Source organism: Lineus longissimus, chromosome 12, assembly GCF_910592395.1.
Source record: "Lineus longissimus chromosome 12, tnLinLong1.2, whole genome shotgun sequence".
NCBI classification, from domain to species: Eukaryota; Metazoa; Nemertea; class Pilidiophora; order Heteronemertea; family Lineidae; genus Lineus; species Lineus longissimus.
Window position 1 is genome coordinate 1,460,501 of NC_088319.1, and position 25,846 is coordinate 1,486,346.

The window sequence follows — 25,846 nt, forward strand, 5'->3', positions numbered from 1 at the left end:
ATTCTTCAACGGCGGCTGTAACCCATGTTAGTGCATCAGCGTCGTTCGTCAAGAGGAGATCTTAGGATGATATGCGCTGAGAAATCTGCATGGATTGTGGGTCCGAGACGTGGCAACATTTCGGAGGCAGAGGAGAAATGCTACTATCGTGATAAGTCAAACATTTTAACGAACGGCGTAGGCCTTTAAAAGAAAACATAAGCATAATATTTAGCTTTTTTCCGTTTCAGTTTCCGCTCCAAGATTCTCCATTCTATCATAGACGCAGCCTCGTCATCAGACTCGCCAAAAAACGGATTAACTCCAATTATGAGCAGGTAAAGCGTTTTTCATATCATTCTGGCCCAAGGTGGTAGAACTCAGGGATGTGACCAGATCACATTTACCAAAAGATAGTGGTGTTTGATAAACCTATGCTCTTTCATGGTATCGACTAAAGCAGGTCAACTATGACACCGGCTGTCCAGGGCTGTGTAACATCACTATTTGTGATCAAACTATTACTGTTTAGTGACAAGATGTCAGCCAAGTACCTTTGGCCAAATCTATCCAAATGATAGGCTAAATATGGGGTGCAAAATCCCAACCGCTGAGGCAAAACGTGGCACAATGTACATCGTTATTTCTCCAACATTACATTTTACATCAAAAATATATGTAATACGCATTCGCAACCAATGCGTTTTTGAATGAAAGGCTACATTCACTATTCAACGTATCATCTTATCTTTTAGCATAAGACCTGGTTCCAAACTGGTTCACTTTGGAGGACGCCGCCGACATGGCCCAGGGTTGTTTGTCCTTGGTGGAGAAAGCCCCGAACCAAGGGTAGAAACCTGGGACGACCTTTTCCATATATCAGACACAATTTGCAAGGAACGAAAGAGATCTCACTGGGAGAGCGCACAGGAAAATCTCAGGAAGAAGTTGTTTATTGAGTAAGTAGTCAAGTGTTTTTCAAGATAGATCTAACCTCTTGTCACAAATGCTACAAAGCCCTGGGCAGCCGGTGTCATAGTTCACCGGCTTTAGTTTGCGCCGTGAAGAGCATTGGTGAGGCCAACCCTGAGGATAATCTAGTGTTGTGCAACACCACTATCTTTTGGAAACAAAGTTCAACAAAGTTCCCTTGGCCAGAACGATGTGAAAAAACACGATAAGGGGGAGTAAACAAAACAAGCAGCGTGCGCAGTGGTATCAAGCCCTGTCAGATATCTTCAGACGATCGCGACTAGATGTGAATTTATGTCGTGCAACAAAAATTGCCGCCATACACTCATTCATTTCTGGGCTGGATGGAGCCGCTACCGCAACTTCCTAAGAACCGATCTATGGTGATACAATACTTGCAACAAAGATATCAAGTATCGTCCTTAATGGAGTGGTGTCCTGATTAGATAGGTCAAATTGAATGGCAACAACCAACTATGGAACAAAAAGAGCGCCCCTCATAGAGACGGTGTCCTTATCAGAGAGCTGTCCGCAAAGGAGGGTTCCACTGTATTTTCTTTGATTTCTCCAAACGTATGTATCTCTTTTGCCAGCACCCAAGATCCCGGCAGCAAGAAAAACACGGTCATAGCCCAGGCGGTGGCGCACAAACGCGCGCCGCTCTGGCAGACGATTCAAATCCAGGAACGCGCCTGCTTCAACACCACTGCTTCCTCGCCGTAAGTGTCGCATTTATAAATCCAGGGCTTGATTACACCTGAAAATACGGCCAGAAGCATTTTCTCAGAAACCTAGCTATTACATGCAGTGGCGGATTGAGGCGGTAGTGCATGAGCCCCACCCACCCACATATCCCTCATTAAATAGGCCTCCGAGGGCAAACCTGATTTGGACATGCCCACCTAAAGATTTTAAAAAGTACATAACATCAATCTATTACACAATAAATTCCTCCCAAATCTTTCCTAAAATCAGCACTCGATACTTATGTGATTATTACGCCAGTGCCAGCCAAACTGGAGAGTGAGACCAACCGGGACTACTTTCTTTGCAGGAAGTCAGTGGAGAGTGCGATTAGCAACATATCAGAGGGTAAATCAGACGGCCTCGTGGATGACATGAAGATCAAACTTGATCACATCAAATACCAAAAAAACAACGACGTCGTTAGATATCTCAATGCTATGGAGAGGTGAGTCCAGAGGAAGTTACGCGTTGACGTCACTTGGTCACGTGACGACATCCCCTGTGCCCGCCGCACACGGGCCGATTTTTCATCCAAATATTGCCGCATGTTTTGATGGTCAAGGTCGCGTCGATCACGTAATGCATTCTACCGGTTTATGGCATATGGACATTCTTTCCTAAGACAAACTTCAACACCTGTCGGCTCATTTCGACGAGACGCCGTACAGTATTCTCCACAAGACCATTTGTCATGGTGGTCCACCCTTCCTTGGCAGCTTACCACCCTACGTTGGAAGAGCCACCCTGCTCTAGAAGTTTGTAAAGAGTTTTTATAGGGCCCACCTACCTCATGTTACCCACCGGCCAAATTCTTGAGAAAATCCTGTGGAGAACACTGGTCATATATATGAAACGATCGGGTTCCAATCCAACTCATGTTGTTGTTTTCAGCGAGCGCAAGAGACACTCCAGTCTCAAGTTCACCGCCTTTACACTCCTGGAACCACTTTATGAGCGCCAGAAGGCGAAGATGGACCGCCTTAATGCGACCATGATCGGCCCCGTGGTTGACAAGGAAGAGGAAAAAGAGCCGTGTAGTTGGTAAGTTGGAAGATGTTTTAAAGCGGTGTACATTTTATCATAAAAGCGATGTAATCACCAGAAAGTGCTCATTACAGAGCTTCTGGTTGTCAATACTGGTCACCTGACAGAAAGTCCCACATTAGTCCTGCTTTAGGAAAGTAATGTTTGAATAAACGGAAGAGGACATGTACGGAAAAGGGGGATGCTTTAAAGATTCCAGATTCCCACTTCTCAACGAATTTGAAATCATCCCTCCCCAGGTACACGCAAATAGAGAAGGGCTGCAGTAAGCTACCAGCGAACGAAGACTTGGACTCGAATCTAAAGAAACTCTCCAAATTTTCTAAGGAGGACATTCGCCACAGCATACCGCACGCAAAGGTAAGAAATGAAACATATTTTCCGGTGCTGGTCAAATACCTAGCCTAGCTTGTCGACGTAACGTCAAATAGATCTGCCCAAGTTGAGTTTCCATAACCGCTATAGATCACCTCGTACCTCTTTAACTGGTGAACGTGAACGTACACCAAGTCGCCCCATGTTTTGAATGTCCATACCAAAACTCACTTTCATCATTTCCAGGATTATGTCTGCCTGCTCTTGATGTCGTACCCAGCCGTCCGACTGGTGAACGTAGCCGTACAACAAGCCTTCCAATTCGTCATTACAGAGATCCTAGGCGGAATGCTAGAGTTGTACCAGTTCTGGATGCAGCAGAGACGCATACCCGTTGTCCAAGTGGTCGCAAGCCCCGCCAGCAGGCCGCCATCGATACAGCTGCGGAAAACGTCAACACGAGGGCGAAGACCAACCAGCACATGTCTTAATTGAGTTTCAAAACTTCCATAATCAAGTTAACAAATCGAAACATGTACGGAACAACAGGAAGAAAATTGTACAAGAAAGTGTATTTTGGGTAAAAACGTGCGTTAACTTCGCCTAAAACAGAAGCCAAGTGATAGCAATTATTGACAATTGTTGTTTTTTTTGTATCAATGCATTTGAAAATAAATCGTCATGTTGCCATTGGGCCTTTCTTCATGTTGTTGTAGCATTCCACTTGTCCACAGTGATAGCATGAACGTTCCTGCAAGGAATCATTTTCAAGGGGAAAGTTGTTGGTAGATTCTAGAAGTCGATTTCACGGCACAGCGCAGTAATACCGGTAATGCGCACATTGATTACGCATGATCATCCTTTAACGATAGCTTAAAAGGAACGAGACGAAAACTGGTGGATATCATCCGCAAATCCTTTAATTTGGCCGGTATCAGTTTGTTTTAGTTTGGTATTCTTTATTCATTCAAAAAAATGAATATACAAAGATATATACAGAGAAAAATTGCCAGGGCTTTGGCACGAAGCATTATTACAAAGACCAGATTACAAAACAAAAAATAGTCCCAGGGTATTTAATGGTACACACCTTGAAAAGTATTAAAGACTGAAATACCAGTTTAAAGAATGATTGTATAAGGAGGCCCCAGTCTCCATTTGACTAATTTACAAAATGTATAATAACTTGAGTGAGGGATATTGCTGTTCTTTCTACGATATCCAAAGAAAAATTGCGATTGAATGGAGATGGAGCTTCTCGACTCATCAATATAAGGAGCCTCAAAAATCATTTCTTATGTAAACTGATAAAGGCAATTGAAGAGACGGTGCAAAGTAGATTCGCTATTACATAAGCTATCTTGCGAGCCATGTCTATCGGCTGCTACCTTTCTGGTAAAGAATTATTGAAAATAGTCCCTGTGAGAGAGACAGCACTGAACAGATGAGAAACGAATTCACTTCTGAATGAATGCCAGTCCAGTACAAACCGGACCAGATTTGAAACAGCCCTGAGCAGCATTGGTAAACCACTATAAAGGTCATGAGGGTCTCCTTGGTAACGAATTCAGCGCGCAAAGCGTCAACACAGAAACCCCACGCAAGTCCGGCAGTCATCAAAAATGGTGAAAGGACCATCATTACAGTACCAGGAAGTGCGCGAATTAAAGATGGCTGCTTTAGTGTCTCGCATGAATGAAAGGTGGCGATTCGGTGTGCGGGTATGACGCAGCAAAGTAGAACAGTTGACGAGAAACCGAGGAAGATGGTCCGCTGTATCACCGTCGTGATATGTCGCTCTATTGACGGCGCGAGATTGTTGAAGGGAGACTTCCTGAAGAGTTGGGCGGCTGTGGCGAGGACTGTCGAAATACTAGAAAGATACAGGAGGACCTCTGCCACGCCCCGGCTCGGTAATGGGTCGAATTTGATACGGCCAGTAAGCACTCCTTCGCAGAATGTCCCCGCGAAGTTGCCAGCACTAATTGGATCACTCGTGTCATTCGCTGCCATCTGAAAGAAAGCCTGAAGCTATCATGTCATGTACAACTATGTGTACGATACTCGCACTCGGTCACAGTGTCTGCAAATACTTCCGTTGGTTTCGAACTGGTCTTTACAATTGTCAGCTTAGCATTTGGAGGTAATACCCGGGATGTGACCAAATATTTATGTATTCGAATTATTGATTTCGTCAATCAAATTAAATTCCGAATTCGGCCTATGATATCCCTTTTCTCAGGAGTGGTCATTCGGCATGACGCGGGTCACGCACCTGTCATAAACTTCTAAGCCATTTTCAGTTAAAATTGGCACAATCCACGCGCTTATAACTTTTTCCCTATTTTCCTGAGCAACGGTGACCTACTGCCATAAATTATTACTTCGGCTGTGCTCCGGTCATAGTTTCCATACCGGTGTACCTGCTTATTCCACAAAATAGTTACGTTTCAAGAATCTCTTTCCTCCGGTTTTCTCCAACATCACATCATAACCAAATCTGTTGACGCTCTCTAAAACATGTGCATATGTGTTTAATTGACTTTCCGATTGAATGATTGATCCCAAGGCCAGTTCGATGTGTTGGTTCTGAGGCGGTCACTAAATATAAATACGCGCAAGAAAATAGGTCAGGGCAGAAAATTTCTCAATGGAACAAAGTTGCAATGATAATCTCTAAGGTAAACTACAACAGATCCAGAAATGACTGTTACAATCAACTCTTGTTAACGGAAGGTCCAATAGTTATCAATATACATTTGTGTACATGTCCGAAACAGTTGAATTACTTTCACGGTGAGACCATTTATTCTGTTAGTGTGGAGAAATATTGGACACACGAACACAGATTTATCGTTAGGCCATCTGGTGCCACCTGCTACACCTGCGTCAGGTCATCAATAAACCAAGGCCACGTGTCGCACACTCTACCTTCATCTTTATAAGGTCATCGATAAACCAATGGCCTCACTGTTGCACATTCATATACATGTATACTCTATTTTCACGCTTGTAAGGTCAACGGTACAGTCCTTTCGTGTCACCAATCATTGCGTTTCGACATGCATGAAATAGTGAGAGCGTATACCATTTCAGGCATAGCGTTAGTGGCATGGTGAGAATTTGAGAGATGACCGAAGTGCATTATTCCGGCATTATTCACCTGTGCGGTTAATATGCCTGGTGTAAAATCAAAACGATCTCATAAAGGTGAAAATATAGTATTTGATTCAATATGGATTAAAGAGCATAAAGCTTCCTGATGTATTGTGGCATTAGGCAGGTTTCGCAAGCCTAACGAAGAGCTACGACCGATGAAGTACGAAGCATGCAATGCATGTGTTTTATCGAGGATTTTTTATTTTATGATTCACCGGTAAACTGGGATGATTTACGAGTTACGCGCTTGAATACCGGTAATCACAGGACAGATGACATAACAGACGTGCGTACTCCATCGTTCGTATGAGTTGCGAAACCTCCCTGACTCCATAAATGGAGGAATTGTTTTGACTCCACTGTCTATCACAGTGAATGTAGAGCCAGTGTGCTCTACACTCCGGACGCAGTGGACCGGCCTTGTCCTATCGCTATGATTATTGGAACGATGATCAGGATGACGAAATGGACCGCATAGGAATCTAGTGTTTTGAAGCCCGATCAAGGTTTCGTCTCAACCCTGACCTCGATTCCTGTCAGAACCTTTCGTTAATTTGCGAAACTTTCCCGTCATCACCAGTCAAACCGCCATTGTCAAAGTACTTCGCACGGTTACTCGATAGGGGGCGCTTTGTTTTTCGTTTCCTGCAGCAGCAGAGGTAGATGATGGAGATGACGAGGAGAGTGACCACCAGGCTGATTAGAGCCCCAGCACAGGCCCAGAATGCATCACCTGTGGTACGAAAAGATAATGTTTTAAACTTTATTAAACTTGTTAAAAGGGGGCGCCGTGTTTGTTGTATCAGTAGCCATGACAGATATATATAATGGAGTTTTGGTGATCTGAATTTCAAAACTTTTGGAAAATGGCGAATGTAAAGGAATGTGGTTGTTCTCTAGAATAGTTGGCCGGCTCAAGATGCTCTAAGAATCAGAAGTTCCTCTACTTTCTCAACCCGTTCTCAACAATACTTACGGTAGTTAAAATCTTCCTTCGTGCCACCCTTACCACTGGAATTCCCATTACCATCTTTGTTCCCTCCATCTTCAGGCTTCTCTGTCGGTTGCGGTCCTTCGGGGACGTCATCTTCATCATATGAGAAACTCCGACAGGTCGGGAAGTTCTTGGGCGGTTTCGGAATTCGATCTGCAGCTTCCCTGACGAGCATTGACATCCCATCTAGATTGTGGTTCTCGGTGTGGCAATGCATGAGCCATACACCGGGATTCTCCGCCTTGAACCGTACGACAACATAGCCACCTGTTGGCACGTTGACAGTATCCTTGAGTGGAGGTCGCTCCAAGTTTATGCCGGGGATGCTATCGCCGACCCAGGTACTGTCAGACCAGGTTGCTGCGTTGCAGAGCGACTTCTTCCTATCTGGGTTTCCGTGGCAATCGATGTCCAAGTTGTCTCCAATCATCTTCCCAGTAGTGTGATTATACTCTGCCAGCCCCTCTTTCACCACGTAAAAGCTGTGACCGTGCAGGTGTACTGGATGGGCCCAACCCCTTCCCACTCCCATGTTCATGAAGACCATCTGCACCGTGTCCCCATAGTTGATATCCACGTGGTAGGTGCATGCACAGACCTTTTCCTCGCCACATTGCTTCGGGTCACACCCCCAATGCATCTCGTTTGGTTGAGTGAGTGGACTGACCGTAGGGTTACGAAAGACTCGGCCATTTACAGACGCCGGGCTCCAATCTTTCCAAGTGGGCTGCGCAAAGTTCAAGAAGAGGTGTTTGAAGCTTGAGCCGTCGACTTTCGGAACCTTGCCCTCTCTTCCGCGAAGTTTGTCAATACCTAGGCACTCATTGTACCTTCCTTTTGGGTGATATTTAAAGGTCGTTGGACAGTTCAACGCTTTGCAAGGCGTACTGACCGTGCATGTCCGCGGCTTTGTTGACGGTTCTTCGTTCGAATCCACGCCCTCGTAATTCAAGATGGCTTCCATGATATGAACGGGGCCTACTTCCAAAGTTTCTGCACGGATCATGTAGTTTGTACTGGCTTGATTCGCTTCCAGCATGAAGTCATACCTCTCACCAGGATTGAGGTGGATGAACTGAACGACGACTGGATCCACCTCGTGCCCATCAGTAGCAACAACTTTCAGTCCGTGTCCATCAATTGAGAACCTCAATGCGTACATCGTCCCCGCCGAGATCAAACGGAATCTGTAGCTGTTTCCTTTCTTGACCTTGAACCTGGCCAGTGGCGCCCCGTTGTGGGCGTATTTCTTAGCTGGATCATGGAACCGACCGAGACCATTGATTAGGCCTGATTGGAATATGAAATTGGTGTTGAATTTCTTCGTGCCCTTGTACATTCCGTAGACCATTTTATAGTAGCTCATTTCGGAGTCCCAGTCGTGGTTGTAGTCTTGAAGCATCATCACGTACTCTTCTGGTTCGGGCATGTTTGGGAGAGGTCTATTCTTGATGATTAATGCACCGTACATCCCCATGGTGCGCTGCGAGCCCACGTGGCTGTGGTACCAGTAGGTGCCGCTAAGTTGCGTGATTTTGAAATTGTAGGAAAAGCTCTGACCGGGTTGGATGGGGCATTGCGTGACAAATCCAACCCCATCGGAGTAAGGCGTCCCCATTTGAACGATCCCATGGAAATGCATCGAAATCGCGCTGTCCATAAGATGGTTGAAGACGTAGATGGTGATGTTTTGACCAGGGTAGACCGTCAGCGTAGGTCCAGGGAAGGATCCATTCACGAGGTAAAGCAAGCGGGAGTCAGGGTACCCATCAGCCGTGATCACGTCCGACAAGGCCACTGGGGTAGCGCCGGTGTAGTTATTCGTCGGCGAGTGGAAGTAAACTTTCCCGTTGAAAGGCACGGTCATCTTCTGTGCGTGGACCATGGTCAACGCCGCCCGGATGTAAAGCCAGAACTCACATGACGTCATATCCGGTTTGCAGGCTTCCGAGGGTGCCGTGAAATCCATGGGTTCCTCTCGCATTGCTTGTACGCCTGCTGCCATTAACATAGTGGCACATACGGCTAACAGCGCGTGCGCAATCACCCTAAAACGAGAGATGAAATCGACATAAGCCGTGAGAGTTTTATTTCAGGGCTGTCATTATTTAGAGGGGCAGAGGGATTAACAGGGAGTTTTCACAAATCCTCCGAACCACAAATGCGAACACCTTTTGCGAAAACGCCCTAATATCTCCATTGAGCGCTTAAAGGGACAACAAAGGCGTGAGATTCACCTGGTCAGGAGGATATTACCGGTACCTTGCTTGCCACTGCACCGCTGTATCATTCTAATGCTGACGTCGAATAATGATTTTCAAGAGTGTTGCAGGACAAGTTGGGGCTGGTGAATTTCAGACGAAGGTTATACTCCTTTCCATTGCATTGTTTATTGCAGTTCCATAAGTTTTCAATTTTACAGTTTGGAGACGTCACCGGCCTGCTTAGCTTAGTGGAAGCTATTTCTGTATGAAAAACCACTGTTGTCCCTTCAACAAGTGGCTAGCTGTTTGTGTTGGTATTTCGAGGCTTTGCTTAACCTTACTTCTATCCCGCAGATTTTTCATTATTAAGGCTAACAAATCAAACTAATGGTGCATAAAAGTTCGCTTCCAGCTATTCTTTACTTCATGTTTTGTCATCAGATAGAGGAATCCTTTCACACTTTTCTCTGTATAAGTATCGAACCGTCCACCTCACCTCAAATTGCAAATGACTTTATACAATTAGGATTAAATCTGGCCTAAAATTTTTACCTCCTACGGTGCCTTTAAAGAGTTTCCGTGGATTGATGCGCCTTGCAACCCCCGACGGTATAGTTCCTAAAACTGTTGGTTTTCCTGCTGCCTATTATATATCTATATCACTTAACCAGCACCTAGTACGAGTTGGAACATCTCATGCAGAGGTACTGAAACTGGGTAAGCTGTGTCCTTGCAATTGAGAGAACATTCTGACGTCACGCTCTTTCGGGAAAACTGTTGAGCGTGACATTGAAGAATTGAAAAGCACATTCCACCCAAAATAACGAGCCCTGCTTGCTGTGATCTTGTAAGGAATTACCAAGATCGACTGTGTTTCAAGCAGAGCGATGTCAACTATCAAAAGACCGACTTAGGGGCGGTTGAAATTCTATTCCAAATATCGAAGATTATATCTTCTATGCCACACACATGTGATTAGAGTGATCTATACTATGCAATATCGACACAGCAGAATGGAATTGCCCACTTGGTCTATCATTAAAGAGACGGGGTAGGGGCAGCATATTCACAGCCAATAAAATGGGATGTGAAAAGCAGACAGATCCAAATATTTTCTAAATTCGTTCTGGTCTTCGTTAAGTCGGTCCTCGATAGATGCAGGTTCCGGGTGGCCCGGCCAGAAGTCCTCATCCCTCAGTGCTGCATATTTCAGGGCATTTTGTCAGGATGGACAGGCATGCGCGCAGTAGACTCCCGGGCAATCCATTTTGTCATCCTCAAGTATTCATAGTGTCTCATCGGGTGAAGAACGAGGCCGGTCCACTGCGTCCGGAGTGTAATTAAGTGTTGGCTCAGTAGGTCGTTCTCTCCAATTATGCTGTCTGATTATGGTGAAGTCGGCATGTGGCCGGTTCGGAGGCGGAATATGATGACCTGCTCTTTATATTAGTGAGATCACGCGCGGCAATTGTTGTTAACATATCCAGGGTGGATCATCTTGACCCTCAATGTATCGACATTGCTCAGCTTCCAGACAACGCGCATCTTGACCCTCAATAAATGTAGGTCTATCGATATTGCTATTCCAGACAACGCGCGTCTCGGAGGATACCGGAGGCAATATGCCTACCGCTGGACGTTCCGTATCATGTGGTGGATAATTTTCTTATTTTTGGTATTTTCACTGATACCGCATTCGTGCGCCATAGTTATTTACTTACATTATTTAGCCGTTATTGAGTGAAATGCCCGGGCCGGGTTGTAGATATCCAATCGAAATCCACCTTTAAGGCTATAGTTACTGGTCTCCTCTCTCGGAAATTGTCGTTCCAATCCCGTTTCTATACAGTATATAACATAAGCAAGGTATTTCGTTTCACTTTTCGGTGTATTCGTTGTTTGTGGCCCACCCAGAGTAGCGCACACTGGCAGACGACACGAAAAATACGCCGCCTCAGCGCCACGACGCGGGGCCTAATCGTATTAGGCTACCAAAACTGTGGTCGTTTCAATTCTACTTGCGGTTCAGAGGTGGCAGCAGCGCATATTTCATTCTCCGAAATACTTTAGTGACGTCATTAGCAAAGTTGGCGGAGAATGAGTAAAAGGTCCCGGATAATGACATCAGCCTAAATTATCCACCATTTTGAGAATAGGATTTATTTCATAGTTTCAGGGGAGAAAAATATATCAAGATGTAAGTTGCAAAAATAGATGAACCGATTAATCAACGCCAAATATACCCAACTATCAGTTCCCCGGGTTTGAGAGCTGCGTGTGCCGTAGTTTTGCTGAAATCTGGCCACTTCCTGATCGGATCCCGATCGCAGATTTTCGCAAAAATCTGAAAATGAAATCTATGCACAGTGAAATGTACGCGGTATGTACGATACAAGGGAGTGATGTACTCGGATACTGATATCAACGTGATTGTAGTGTTCCCTTGGTTCTGATATGCTGATTTCTGTTGTGGAAAATCTTTGCCAACGGTATTAATCTCAGCAGTGTTGCTGTTCTGAAAATTTTAGTTGACAGCTGCATAATATATAGGTCGGCGTGTGTATGATATCAGATATGATTCAGATTGATTCATGACCGTCCGTCACTTCATCATGGTATGGTATTGGTAGTGCGTGGATCCAGTCCCTCAGCACCGACCATGGCATGGGCCTGGTGCCAGCGTCGGACAGCTGGTAGTGTTTTGATGCTTCTGTGTCAAATTGGTGTAATTCAGGGCTGTCCACCACACGGCTGGTCAATTGACCCTAGCTTCAGTCCGGTAGGCCTACTCGTGTACTGCACTGGAACCGGAAGAAGTGGGTCATTTCATTACCCAATACCACACTTTCATCTTCAACATGGCTGCAAACCTTGTACCAATCTGATGATGCGATAAAGGTTTGGTTGAGAAATTAATGTTCATACTACCCCTGTTTCCTAGGTCGCAGCCTGGACAACAGCCTCCCAGTCAAGCGGGGCCTGGAGGACCCCCTGCGTAAGTCACCATGGCAATGCAGTGCTTTCAATGTTGTCAACTCCTTGTTGTTGCATGGGAATTTGAATGCTTTAGATGTGTTGTTTTCAGCTGTTGTGACACTGCACCATTATACTACTAGGTGACACAAAACTGATTGTGCACTTTTGATTTTGAATTTATAACTCGTAAATTAGTAAAAATCTATTTGCCACTGCATTTTTGCCAACATGTAGCTTAGGTCAATACTGAGGGGAGACCGATGGCGTAGCTTTCACTGAGCGGTGAGCTTATCATCGGGATGCCATGGGTCCAACCATGGGAATTGGTTTGACTCTCCATTATGATCACGTGTGTGTTTGTCTTTTGTCCTCGAGCAAGACACTCAATCCTTAATTACCAAACTGAAAACTGGGCATAATCGGGCCAAAACATGGTTATCACCAAATTAACAGTAGAGAAGTTTTTCAGAATTGAAAATGTTCTGTTTGTTTTTTCCTGGTGGGATTCCATTGATTTAGGTATTTGACTGCCCAATAAAACTATAGTAAATTGATTTTCATGCTTCTATTTTTCCTTTAGGACATTCTGCATTCTCCCTGTATGACGTTTACTTTCAGTCCTACATGCACTGGCTAAGTTGTTGACTGTTGTCTCTGTCGGTAGTTTGATGTGTGTGTTCAAAACACAGACTGTAGACTTTAAAGTGATGTTAACCACATCATATGTACCAGTATCTTCTGCTTTATGTTACAAGTACCCTTTTGTCAAACCTTGACCCACAGCGTCAGGCCTCTCAATTGCACTCTGGCTACACCCTCTAGGGTGTGCCCAAATTGACTGGTGCCCAAATTACAGTTACAGTACTTTTAAAATATGCCCAAGTTAAGGTGAAAATGAGAAAAAATGAAAGAAATACAGGATTTCACATGTTTAGAGGCTATAACAGTGTAAGAGTATTCTATCTGGCTTCATAATCGTATGGAATCATTTAAAAAAATACTTTTATGATTTACTCACCTATGAATGGATTTTTCAAGGACACAGGTGTGCCCAAATTCAAAATGAAAAATAGAGGGTGTTAACGAAGTCTGTGCAATCGAAAGGCCTGAGCGTGGTACATAAAATGACACCGTCAGCCGTCACCGCTGACCCGCAGAGTGCTTTTCACTTGATATTGTCAAGAGTGCTGCCATCTTTGAACGGTGCCTGCAACAAATGATCCCCATCTAGTTGTTCGCCTCTGCTTTTTAAATCAATAGCATTCCGCGAAGATGACGTCACTGCAGCTGCTGCCCTCTATATCCCCATCGCTGAATTACAGGCAATATCGGACAAACATGCGGTTTCGTAACAGGCTTTCTAACTAGGGCAGTTAGATTCAATCTGGCACATGTCCGAGTGTTGGAAATACTACATAATTGTTCTGAATATTTCTCTCTCTGACTCTATGGTATCATTCATGCTAAAAACAATGCAGGGTCAAAGATAATTGACTTTGAAATAAGCTCAAATGCGTAGAAATAAGTGTCGATGTCCGACTGTCACGTGACTAAAACGTCATCAATATCTTATGCAAATGACCTTGTGAGCTATAAATAGTAACGTCGCGGAATGCTATTGCACGCTATTAAAAGTTTTCAAATCTATTTTGTCGCAAACTACCTATGTTGGATCTCTTTTATCAATCGATCCGATCCGACTGTTCTTGAAATCTGGTTTTGTTTTATCTTCAGTGTCATGTGGCATGATCTCAGGTGAAATTCCACCAAAGCGATGTGGCTATGTTTTTCTGCAGTTTGCCATTACATCATGCAATTGCAAGTCATCAACAAATAATTGTACAGCTCTCCTAACCTGAATATCATGTTGGTTTTAATCAATGATTGTGCTTATTTCTAGTACATAGACAGTTACATTGTAAACTTATCTCTTGAGTGTGGATATTGCTTTGGAATGAATGTGACAGAATTGACGGAATGAGCAACTTCACTTCTAACTTAGTTTTAAGGCTCGATAGTTAGCAAATATAGATTGATACTATTTCTTCAGCTCTAGACAACGGGTACCTGGTCAAATAATTTGCAACAATTTTACAACATAAGACGCGTTTTGCTCTGTACACACTACGCAACATTTTTGCAACATTTGTTGCAACTGGAAATGTTGTAAAAATGTTACCAATATTTTACTAGTGTACACAGGCCTTTTTATGCTCTTTATGTGACTATTCCCTGTACCATAAGCCGCATGTACACCACCTGAAAATGAACCACCAATCTTGGTTCGCGAACCAATGCCGCACCATCGAAAATCCACCAAGCGCTTACACCAGCGCTGCAGCTAGTTATAAAATCCGGCTACAGATGGCGCGCAAACAATAAGCAGAAAGCGCCATTTCGAAAACGCCGCCTGGAGCCGAACCATCTAACTAGCTAATTGCCGATCCATTTGCGCGTACACCACGACAAAGCCGAGCTTTTAACAAGCCGGGCGAATTTGGACCATCAAGCTTGGTGGGACAAATTCGCCCGGCAATTTGTATCGGCAATGGATTGCCGAACCAATTTGTATCGGCAATGGATTGCCGAACCAATTTGTCGCTGCAATGTGGTGGTGTACGTGCAATTGGTCCACCAATATTTCGTGGTGTAAGCGCAGCTATAGTGTGGTACTGGACAAACTGATGAGTGTAGTAGTAGTACAATGGAACCTCCCTTAGCGGACACCTCTCTATTCAGGACAACATCTTTATTCATTAAAAACGCTAACTTTGGTCCCAACTTGTTGTTTCTAGTCAATTTGACCTCTCTAATCAGGACACCTCTCTATTAAGGACAGCAATTGTCAATCCTGAGGGTGTCCTTAATAGAGGGGTTCTACTGTGTTAAGTTTCACCATGACGTTGTCCTCTTTAGAACGGCAGGTGAAGATTTGTGAGTATCAAAAGATTTAGTGCCTGTTTTTTTACCCATGAATGTGCATGTGTGGTTTGTCTTGGTTGTGGTAGACCTAGGTCCTTAAGGCCACAGGGTGGTATAGCGACATTCGACTGAGCCATGTCCCAGTAGAACTTAGCTGAACCTCCCTAAGGACACTCTGCCTAGAAGAGTAAAAGAACAACTAATTTTGGTCCCAAATTGGTTGCTTGCATTGAATTTGACCTCTCTGATCTGGACACCTCTCTAGGACAGAACCTGTTGTCGGTCCTGAGGGTGTCCTTATGCAAGTATCAATTCGTTTCTTGTACCCCCCCCTCCTCAAGGGTAGTTGAGCTATCGCCACTAATCTTTGCTGATGCTTGAGTAGTGTTTATATTTCCTTCAGTGAAAATTTGGCGAAGCTGGAAAGAATAAGGATGCTAATGTGTCGATGTCTTGTCGAACATACAGCCTTACCCAGTAAAATTAGTCCGGTTACTTTATATGATGGTGACAACTGATATATTGTTGATGGTGATGTCTTGACGAAAGAAAAAGTAGCCTTGGTGAAGAAAGGGTGATGCTTGAGCCTTAAGATGTCGTGATAGGGTGATAAGGTGTCGTACCCTTGAGGAAGGGGGGTACAAGACACGAATTGATACTTGCACCTTAATAGTGTCATGACTCTATGGTATGTTGCTGTCAGTTAGGAGTATAGAAGAACTTGATACGTGGACCATGCGTTTTTTGGCATCTTGTCGTACATTTGTAAGAACAAGAGCTGTGATTGGCCAGTCACATGTTTGAGATGCTCAATTATGCTGTCTTCAATTGAGTAACTTATCTAGGAGCACTTTGGAAAGACAGGGTGACACTTTCACGTTGATAATTGGAGCAGGTCACAGCAACTGGGCACTGAACATGTACCAGTATAACATTCTTCAGCTGTCGATACTCAATCGAATGACGTTTCCATCCTGTGTGTTCCTCTACTGTTTCTCGCACTTGACCAAGCGTCTTTTTATCTGATCTATTCCAGCGAAGACTCGCGCTCGATGCGTTCTCGCCCATCGGTGATGTCACATCAATCTGTGGCATCGCAGCGTAGCCGCGGCATGTCTGCGGCCGGGTCTCACCGCCCCTCGCAGGCCTCAATCAGATCCCACCACTCCGGTGGCGTGGAGGATGGGGAGAATATGACACCATCTGGTGAAGGGGTACCAAATCCTGAGGGGGGAACTGCACCCCCCGACACCCCCGCTGGAGAAGACAAGTGAGAGAGAACAGAACGCATCATTTATTATAAACTACAAATTACAAATTTATTACTAATTACTCTCTGCCCTCCATTAATCAAATTCATTTTAATAAGTTATTATTCTGATTATAAATCTTTTTAAACTACATCCATGTAAAATGTAGGCTCCTTGTTGTCGATCATCTGCCAAACTCCAGTTGCGGGAGATTCACACCTGTCAGGGGAACTTGTGTATGTGAATGTAGCTCATACCGGTACCGGCAATATGAGGTAGGGATAGAAAATTTGTCAGAAAAGGGGGCAAGGGATTTGAGAACGATTTGTTGTTCTCATAGGGCAGCCTATCCAACACTCAAGGCACAAGGATGAGTGGCCCCCCTGGCTTATTACTACATGGATAAGAGCTAAATATTGCAATACAATATCACACATTTTCGCCACCGCAGAGAGCCCAGTTGAGAAATTGGAGAGCCCCAAGTCACCAGGTGGATTTTTGAAGGATCAAAAAAGCTATTGCAATACTTCTCATTACCATCCACTTCTTCTTTCAGCATTCAATATTTCTAACAATCCATTTTATCGTCTGTTTTATATTCTGCTTTTCAATCATTGAAGTTCTCTATAAGGTTGTGCACCCGACTTTGCTTGTGGTTGAATATGGCAAAAAGTTCAGCTCCAGATGTTTGAGATTGGTCTTTTGTGCCCCGCTCCTGAAGTGTTACCAGAGGAGAACTGGGCTGTCCAAGAGCGTCGCCAACTCTATAAATCACATGAAGACGTGCACCGACCAGGACTCGACCCCACAAACCTACAGTGTTCCCCACAACGCCTTTGCTGGTCAGGGTGGCCTACCCAATTTGTCGGGGGGGGGGGGGGGGGGTGGGGGCTACCCTACCTTGCCACTAATGGCAGCTTATCAGCCTACGGTACCATGAAAGATCCACCCTACCTTGCTCTAGAATTTTGTAAAAGGTTTCTATTTAGAAGGCCACCATACCTTGTATTGCACACTGGCAAAACTTCTTGAATATCATTGGGTACCAGCCTTCCTTGTTAAATCCCTGATGGAGAACTCCGACTTAAAGGTGACAGGCAGTGATGTTAATTTCCAACCTTGGTATTCCCACTACGCCCTCTGTCGATTTCTTCCCTCATGACCACTGTCAAGAACTTGATGCCACATTTTACAACAAGCCCATGTGTCACATAATTTACATAATGTATGCACCTTGTGAACATTGTAAATCTTTTAAAACTTGTACGATACATAAAATCTCTAAATCTTTTGACTATTTTTCCAAATTGACAATCTCATTTTATGATCTTTTTCTCCAAATTTACATTATACACAATTTTATACTTGAAAAATTGAACGTGATGATGCATTTTGAATGTTTTAAATGCAATGACTAGGCTTGTTTTCATTTTTAACCTCTAATTGGATGTCTGTGACATTTCTTACTCACTTAAGGGGGACTATAGGCAGGAGCAGAGGGGATAATTTGACCATCTTCAGGTGACTTATATACACAGTAAGGGCACTGGGTCATGTCAGATTCAGCACTAAATATATTCCTCGTACAAGCGTGAATCATTCGACATACTGTGAGATGTGAGAGACCCCTATTGGCAGCTTTGTGTAACTTTATCTTGCCTGCCTAGCTGCTGCCTGAATTGTCCCTTTAAAGCGCCATAGGACGGTCCCTAATGCAAAAAAGTAACAATCTTTCGATGGTAGATCCAAGGGGCCTCATACCCTAGTGGTAAACTCTGCTGACTAACAACATGCCCGGGCCATGTTCGATCTCGGGGAGAAACCCAGAAATGTATTTCTGGATGATCGAGCGTGGCTCTCGAGAAACTAATATTCCTGCCTGGCTTTTCGCAGTCCTTTGAATTTCAAATAGCGGTTTCAAACGACAGGAATTGACAAGCTACATGTAGAGGTTTCATTCAACTTGAAGTTCTGTAGACCACTGTTAAGTGTTATTCAGGGTTTTTAACTTTGCTAAAAAATGCAGGGATTGAGATGAGTGCTATGTCCTTAATACTATCTTTTTTTGTCTCCTAGAAATAAAAATGGTGCGATAAAGGGAGATTGCCATAAATTGATTTGTTAGCTAATCGATTTCTCTTGGTTTTCAGGTCAGCTGGAGGGCCCGGGGGTCCCCCTCCACAACAGGGTGGCAGCAAACGGTTGCAGCAAACCCAGGCACAGGTAGATGAGGTAAGGGAATCTTTAAAACCCTTTTTGGAATATGGAAAAAACAATCTTGATGGCTTCATGGGCCTCGTTTCGCTCTCTCTCATGAGTTATGTGGCCCGATGGTGAGCTATGGGGCCTTGCTCTCTGATGTGGCCCGATGGTGAGCTATGGGGCCTAGCTCTCTCTGATGTGGCCCAATGGTGAGCTGTGGGGCCTAGCTCTCTCTGATGTGGCCCGATGGTGAGCTTTGGGGCCTAGCTCTCTCTGATGTGGCCCGATGGTGAGCTTTGGGGCCTAGCTCTCTCTGATGTGGTCCAATGGTGAGCTATGGGGCCTAGCTCTCTCTGATGTGGCCAGATGGTGAGCTATGGGGCCTTGCTCTCTCTGATGTGGCCCAATGGTGAGCTATGGGGCCTAGCTCTCTCTGATGTGGTCCATTGGTGAGCTATTGGGCCTAGCTCTCTGATGTGGTCCAATGGTGAGCTTTGGGGCCTAGCTCTCTCTGATGTGGCCCGATGGTGAGCTATGGGGCCTTGTTTAGCTCTCTCTGATGTGAAAAAATCAAATATTATGCAATTGAGAACTTCTCTTTTCGTTCACAGGTTGTAGATATCATGCGAGTAAATGTTGACAAAGTGTTGGAGAGGGATCAGAAATTGTCAGAATTAGACGGACGAGCCGGTGAGTGACATGTTATAATTTGAACATTACTCGGGGAGGGGTTATCAGGAAGTTTAAAATGAAATGGCCAGGGCCATTGTGCTCACCTCATGTGGAGGAAAGATGGATAAAGAGCATGGTATTGTGTCATGTAGTGTTAGGTTTGATGTAGGTCCAAGCAATTACAATTTTCCCAAAATGGCCAATTTACAGTACATTCGACCTCTGTGACCTTGAAAAGTAGGTCAAATCAAAGAAGACCCGGGTGACACATTGAATGGTTGTTAGAATTAGATCTACCTATGATATAAAATTGGTGCCAATCGGGCAAGTCATTACTAGGAATAATGGCATTTTGAAGAATTTAGGATTTGGCCCCCTCCCTGGAGGCCAAACGGCAAATCAGATCGCACCAAACTTCGGTACCTGAGATCACCTGACCAAGGGGTACATGTGTACTTAATTTGTGATCAATAGTCATTGCAGTTAAGAAACGTGCCATAGTTACGGCCTGACGGCCAATTTACGCCATTTGACCTCTGTGACCTTGACAAGAAGGTCAAATTAAAAACCTGTGTGACATATACTGTATGGTGGTTAGATGTACCCATGATATCAAATTGGTGGCAATCGGGCAAGAAGTTAAGGAATAATCACATTTTTAAGGTTTTTGGATTTTGCCCCCTGGTGGTCAAGTGGTGAATCATATTGGACCAAACTTCGGTCCCTGAGATCACCTGACTAAGGGGTAAATGTGTACCAAATTTGGTATCAATAGTCATTGCAGTTTAGAAACGTGCCATCATTACATCCTAACGGCTAATTTACACCATTTGACCTCTGTGACCTTGAAAAGGAGGTCAAATCAAAAACCCGGAGGATATATGATGCACCTTTGCTAGAAGTACCTACCATATTTTTTTCAAAATTTCCCGACTACTATTAAGGGAGATATTGCATATTTTCCCTTTTAACGTTTGGCCCCCTGGTGGCCAAACCATGAAACGAATCGGACCGAAACTTGGTCTCCCAGGTGTCATTACATAAGGGTACATGTGTACCAAGTTTCAACTCAATAGCTCTAACAGTTACGAAACGTGCCCTGCTAACGGACGACGGACGACGACGACGACGACGACGACGACGACGACGACGACGACGACGGACGACGGACGCCACGGTATGGGATAAGCTCACCTCTGCTAAGAGGTGAGCTAAAAATTAAAGGTGTACAATGTATGTCCTGCACAATTGCCTGTGCACAGACAAAGCACTAGATTGGCAATGATGTTTTTGAAGGACAGTATTGATAGGAATGCCTTACACCTGTAGACATCACAAGGAACTGGGAGGAGGGGGGGCATCGTGGGAAAGAGTTATAATTAGTACTGACAAGTTCAAGGGCTGCTCAAGATTTTATATATATTCTGGGCGTTCAGGAAGTGCACTGATTTTGCAGTGCGTTTTAAAATATGCTGTCTGACTGACTCTAAAAAATTCAGCAGAATTCAATTGCCTTAGTTTTCAGTATGTATAAGACTAGTCTTTATGTGATTGTTGATGTTGGTGGTAATGATTCATGAGAGATTTGAAATAACGCTGATCTGAAATGAGAGCGCACCTTTTCCCAGGGTCCTGGTCGGACGGTTATGTTTCGAAAGAAACGTTACCACAACAAGGTAGGCAACCTGGCGTACCAAGGCTTCGGGGTTTGGTTCCTGTGCCCCGTGCCGGCGGGACTCTTAATCTATTACCACTACCAGTAGTAAAACCAGGCCCGGTTGTTAGAAAGAATGTTAGCCAGTAACATCATGTTGACATCTTGTTAGTGCAAAACGACATGTCAACATGATGTGACCAGCAGACATGCTTTCTAACAACTGGGCCCTGGTGTCCCTGTCCTTTCTACTTTGGTATTTGATAAAGTAGTGTTTATGTCATGTCCCGTAGATCTACTCGAACCAATCTCCAGGGTGACTGCTAAAATGGCTTTGCCCCTCATTTCATGCATAAAATGTTTTCTTTCACCCTCCAGAATCAGCTTTCCAACTTGCTGAGTGTCGTTTATTACTGCAGGCTTCCCAGCTTACCGAGCTGCACTGACCTGAAAGAGCCGAGCGGGGCAGCTTAAAGTTGGCCCTTATTGACTCTCCACAAGTTAGGAAATTGATTCTCTCAGGTGGCTTTGCCCTCTTCAGATTTGCTCATTTATTTTTTTGGTTTTCGTATGATTCTTCAGCTTCTTTTCAGTCAGATTAAGGCAGCATTAGCAGCATTTTATTCATAATCAATTTTGCTTTCGATGTTCTTTTCAAAAGCCGGTTTGCCCTGTTTGTTGATGACGTATTTCCTCAATCACCCCTGTACCTTTAAAAGAGGTTGAAAGTGAAATATGATTACAGTTGTCAATTTTATTTCTGAGGCTTTCGGGTCAAGTTTCCAATAATAGGGCAACCTGTCAAGGCGAGTTGGTTGTCCTTGTTTACAAAACAGTGCAGTGGTCAGGGTATTTTTTGGGAAGAGGTGAGTGAAATTTCTTGCGGCCGGTTGGCAACCTCACTTAGTCACGACTCAAAGAAGTGCCCTGAAATAAGGTGGTTTCGGGCAATACACCCTGAACCTCATGATCTTATTCTCATCTTGACAAGATACAGAAAAACCTTTGACACCAAGGTTGGGCATCGGACCACTGCTGAAATCAAACCCTGGATTGGGACCAATTTCCTGTGAGAAATGTTTTGCCCTGGCTCCTTCAAATCACCGACAAAATGTCTCTTTAAAGTCCAAAACTGGTCTGATGTGTTACATTTGGATATAGGCAGATCAAGCTCTAATCAGGCCAGAGACCTCTATTAGCCAGCGTGTACATTCTGTGTACATTTTGATGAATATAGGTTGGTGAAAAAAGTACACCAAGGGTGCTTTTAATTCCCACCAAATTTTAATGTGTTATGAAGAGGCTTTTATCGAAATAATAGTAAAAATTCAAAACATTCCAATACCGATTGCCTGAGAAAAATTGATTTGTGTACAGCATTGCCATCAAATCGTCACTCCCGGACTGATATGGGCCTATTAGAATACAAGTTCTAAACTGGCCAGTGAGACAATATTTCCTTAAATTAATTATCAAAAAGTATATCCCTGTTATAGCCTGGCTCTATAGATTAAGAATCCACCAAATATTGAAGAATAAATCCACTTTCACCCATCACAGTCATGTATTTACCACAGCTTCACAGTTCAGTACGGACTGTGTGTCAGTGCCACACTTTCGCCTGTGGATGAATACATGTCTCTGCCCATCATACATGTCATAGTTGTCGTCATCAACTAGGCCAAGCTGACTTCCATGTCCTGATGCACCCTTTTATACTGCAGTGGTAATGGGTCTCTTCTTCCTATCTTTTGATCAGATGCTTTGCAAGCAGGAGCATCCCAGTTCGAAGCCAGCGCTGGCAAACTGAAACGGAAATACTGGTGGAAGAACTGCAAGGTATACCAAGTTTTATGCATGATGTAAGGTAGAATGGGGTAATTGTAGCCCCTGCCTATGATATTGATTGATATCCCCATGCATCAAACACTGCAGGGGCTACAAATAAACCGGGGCTACAATTACCCCATTCTACCTTTCTTATAGTCAATAGTCCAGTCAAATTGTGGTTTAATTTGACTGGACTAGAGGCACTTGCCTGTACTGTGTACTGTTTGTTTCTAATTTGACAAGTTCAGTGTTCTAGTCAGTTCGTCAATGTCCTGTCTACATGGCAAATCGTCAAGATGATTGTCAATTCTGTTCGCAACTTTGACAAAACATTGGCTTATATCATTCACAATTGTTGGTGGTTTCAACAAGTCAAGCCATTCAATCTGTAACAGCTGTAAATAAGGAAAGTTGGGAAGTTTTTTTAGTCTCCCACCTTCCCATCTAGTTGGACCATGCATGAACTTCCAACAACGTTTCTTGCGAAAGTGACGCGATGTTAAAATATATCATCATGTCATTGCCATTGTGATGTTAATTGAAGTGATGTAAAACTTGCGTCATCTTGGCTAATTTCGAAACCTTCTTCATACAATCCCGTCCCCAAGATTTTCCGAGTCACTCGCTGTGGAGAGGGGTGAGGTTCAATTCATCCGATAAAAAGGAAAGGATTTTTCTTCACTTGTCAAATTAGAAACCAAACGGTTCAGACTGATGTCAACTGTTTATAATGATTTGTTTGTTTTGTCCAGTAGAATGCCTCTGGGTTTGAGTCTGGCTGTGTAGTGATTGCATGATGGTAAAACTCTTCACTTGTGCATTATCTGCATTGTATTGTATGATCGGCTGACGGTGAAACGGTGTTGTCGTTGTTGCGCCAATTGAAAACCGAACATGCCAGTTTCGTTCAAGGCTCGTCCGCAGTGCCAAATATCATCTTTTTCGAGACAATCACAGGTAAAGTGGGTTACAAGGGACAGGCATAAATTAGGCATGCTGGTGTGACAGTTATGCCAACCAGAACTGAAGTGACTAATCCAACTGTACGCAGTTCCAACTGTCCAACTGTGTATCCAACTGTACGCAGTTCCAACTGTGTATCCAACTGTACGCAGTTCCAACTGTGTATCCAACTGTACGCAGTTCCAACTGTGTATCCAACTGTACGCAGTTCCAACTGTGTATCCAACTGTACGCAGTTCCAACTGTGTATCCAACTGTACGCAGTTCCAACTGTGTATCCAACTGTACGCAGTTCCAACTGTCCAACTGTGTATCCAACTGTACGCAGTTCCAACTGTGTATCCAACTGTACGCAGTTCCAACTGTGTATCCAACTGTACGCAGTGGCTGCAGCCAAAGTGACCGGATTTTATCAAGTGTCTAGGGCTAGTGGTACTCATTATTGGAATGTGTTCAGTGCAGCGCTGCGCCTACCATCTGTACATGAACTCTTATTGATCAATTAGTGCATATACATGTATGTAACAATCACATGGCTGCAAAAACACTGCTAATAATTCAACACTAAATGACTCATGTACATGCATGTGTGTACATCCATGTAACATGGTTATATACATCAATGACTGGTGTATTCATGCACACACGCATCAAAATCTCTAAGGTATTTCCTAACAACTTCATTCATGTTATTCATCATATTGTTTATGATTATGTAATGTATTTGTGACGTTTCGTCATCCTGCTGTTGGTGATGGTCATTCCTGATCAAGCTCTGCGTCAGCCAATCAGAAGATCAATAACTTACATAACAACACTCCGTGCATTCAGGGGAGTGTAGCACATCAGTATTGATGAATGCCTATGCTATGAATGGTGCACTGTATACTCGATCAATATGAGTAGGTCGGCCACTGGTAGAGGGGTTTGCGCCGAGCTAATGACATTAACAGGGATCATTCTCTTCAAGGGAGGGGGCCAATGCCAAATGTACTTTACAGACTTCCTGTATAAAGGGTGTTGGATGGATGAAAGTGTATTCACAGTTTGTGTACACTTTTGGATGGATGAAGCGCCCCCGAACAGGAGCTCTGTTGCTAAACAATCAAAAATGACTGCCCGATAGTAACCTCCACTCAAGGCTACTGTGCTGATACTGTTCGAGATGAAATGACATGGGCCTAAATGCATGCAGAGAGGCATGGGTCTGAGGTCTGGTGTGAGGTGGGCTGGGGGTTGGTTTGGTGTGAGTGATACAGGATTTGTGAAGGATGCTGGTGTTATATGGTTACAGTGAGTGGTGCATGGTTTGTGCATTTTGTTGCCCCCTTGCTTGTCTTGTCTCTGGCGTTGCACCCCGTGAAAATGTTTTCCAACGATAACTATTAATAATTGTTACAGGTCTTGAGAACAGTTCAATGTCTTGCCCCTAGGTGTCAGCAGCGGCAGCACTCGGTGTCGCACACCTCAAATTTGTTGTTTATTTATATCGTTAGTTAGTCTTCTGTTTGTTTGTGTCGTCGCAGAAACGTTACAAGTTGGAGCAAAACAATTTCAAACGACGTCAACGAGAATACGGAGAAAGTTTTGGTGGAAAAACCTCAAGGTGCCCATTTGAATCATAAATTTTCAGTTCTTCATTCTTCATTTCGAAAGAAAGATTTTAGGCTTTTCAATTTTTTCGGCAAGGGTTTTGGCCATTTTGTCATGCATGCTATCGGGGCGGTTTCATTTCAATTTGTATGAAAGTGCTGTTCATGTTCTATCATGAAAAAGTATCCTGGCAGACCTGCCAACCTGTTACGATTTTCCGTATTTAGTACGGATTTTGGCCGAAAAACGCATTTTAGTACGGCGTTACGGAATTGCTATCAAAAATACGATTTTCAAAAAAAAGTTCAATTTTTTTTCGTTTCGTCGATTTCGTTTTGTTGATTTCTTCTGTGCACCGCCAAGTCTCGCG

The 25,846-nt window shown here is 43.9% G+C and overlaps 3 protein-coding genes across 12 annotated transcripts in view; 2 read left to right on the plus strand and 1 right to left on the minus strand.

Annotated features, from left to right (window-relative positions):
* Positions 1–914: 914 nt before the first annotated feature.
* Positions 915–3,967, plus strand: LOC135497273 (uncharacterized). Its single transcript, XM_064787041.1, has 6 exons — positions 915–938; positions 1,545–1,670; positions 2,006–2,143; positions 2,590–2,739; positions 2,982–3,102; positions 3,304–3,967. The coding sequence occupies exons 3-6, from the start codon at positions 2,070–2,072 to the stop codon at positions 3,550–3,552; spliced, it is 594 nt and encodes a 197-aa protein (XP_064643111.1). The 5' UTR covers positions 915–938; positions 1,545–1,670; positions 2,006–2,069; the 3' UTR covers positions 3,553–3,967.
* A 5-nt stretch (positions 3,968–3,972) lies between these two features.
* Positions 3,973–11,329, minus strand: LOC135497272 (uncharacterized). 3 transcript variants are annotated; one of them, XM_064787040.1, is made up of 4 exons: positions 11,136–11,329; positions 7,193–9,258; positions 5,505–6,949; positions 3,973–5,070 (listed from the first exon to the last, which is right to left on the minus strand). In XM_064787040.1, coding segments are annotated over exons 1-3 (2,265 nt in total). In that variant the 5' UTR covers positions 11,138–11,329; the 3' UTR covers positions 3,973–5,070; positions 5,505–6,752. The 3 variants fall into 3 exon arrangements, with proteins under 3 accessions (XP_064643110.1, XP_064643108.1, XP_064643109.1); XM_064787038.1 differs by lacking the exon at positions 11,136–11,329 and adding an exon at positions 9,448–9,624; XM_064787039.1 differs by lacking the exon at positions 11,136–11,329 and adding an exon at positions 9,448–9,624 and having other exon boundaries at positions 3,973–5,082.
* A 186-nt stretch (positions 11,330–11,515) lies between these two features.
* LOC135497099 (vesicle-associated membrane protein 3-like) overlaps positions 11,516–25,846 on the plus strand; it is a 33,019-nt gene continuing 18,688 nt past the window's right edge. For 5 of the 8 annotated variants that reach the window (XM_064786810.1, XM_064786814.1, XM_064786813.1 and 2 more), the window contains exons 1-5: positions 11,534–11,611; positions 12,356–12,409; positions 18,713–18,794; positions 19,376–19,454; positions 22,850–22,929. In XM_064786810.1, coding sequence (XP_064642880.1) covers positions 11,610–11,611; positions 12,356–12,409; positions 18,713–18,794; positions 19,376–19,454; positions 22,850–22,929 — 297 coding nt within the window. In that variant the 5' untranslated portion in view covers positions 11,534–11,609. Of the gene's footprint in view, positions 11,612–12,355; positions 12,410–18,712; positions 18,795–19,375; positions 19,455–22,849; positions 22,930–25,409; positions 25,490–25,846 lie in introns of all 8 variants that reach the window. The other 3 variants (XM_064786812.1, XM_064786809.1, XM_064786811.1) reach the window with 3 other exon arrangements.

Bases quoted from the DNA above. Each gene is read 5' to 3' on its own strand.
- LOC135497273 (XM_064787041.1), top strand. From the start codon at position 2,070: ATGAAGATCAAACTTGATCACATCAAATACCAAAAAAACAACGACGTC. The intron at 2,144-2,589 runs GTGAGTCCAGAG...TGTTGTTTTCAG, and splicing joins TATCTCAATGCTATGGAGAG to CGAGCGCAAGAGACACTCCA. The intron at 2,740-2,981 runs GTAAGTTGGAAG...ATCCCTCCCCAG, and splicing joins GAAAAAGAGCCGTGTAGTTG to GTACACGCAAATAGAGAAGG.
- LOC135497272 (XM_064787038.1), bottom strand. From the start codon at position 9,500: ATGATACAGCGGTGCAGTGGCAAGCAAGGTACCGGTAATATCCTCCTG. The intron at 9,259-9,447 runs GTGAATCTCACG...CTCTCGTTTTAG, and splicing joins GGTAATATCCTCCTGACCAG to GGTGATTGCGCACGCGCTGT. The intron at 6,950-7,192 runs GTAAGTATTGTT...TTCGTACCACAG, and splicing joins GAAGGAAGATTTTAACTACC to GTGATGCATTCTGGGCCTGT.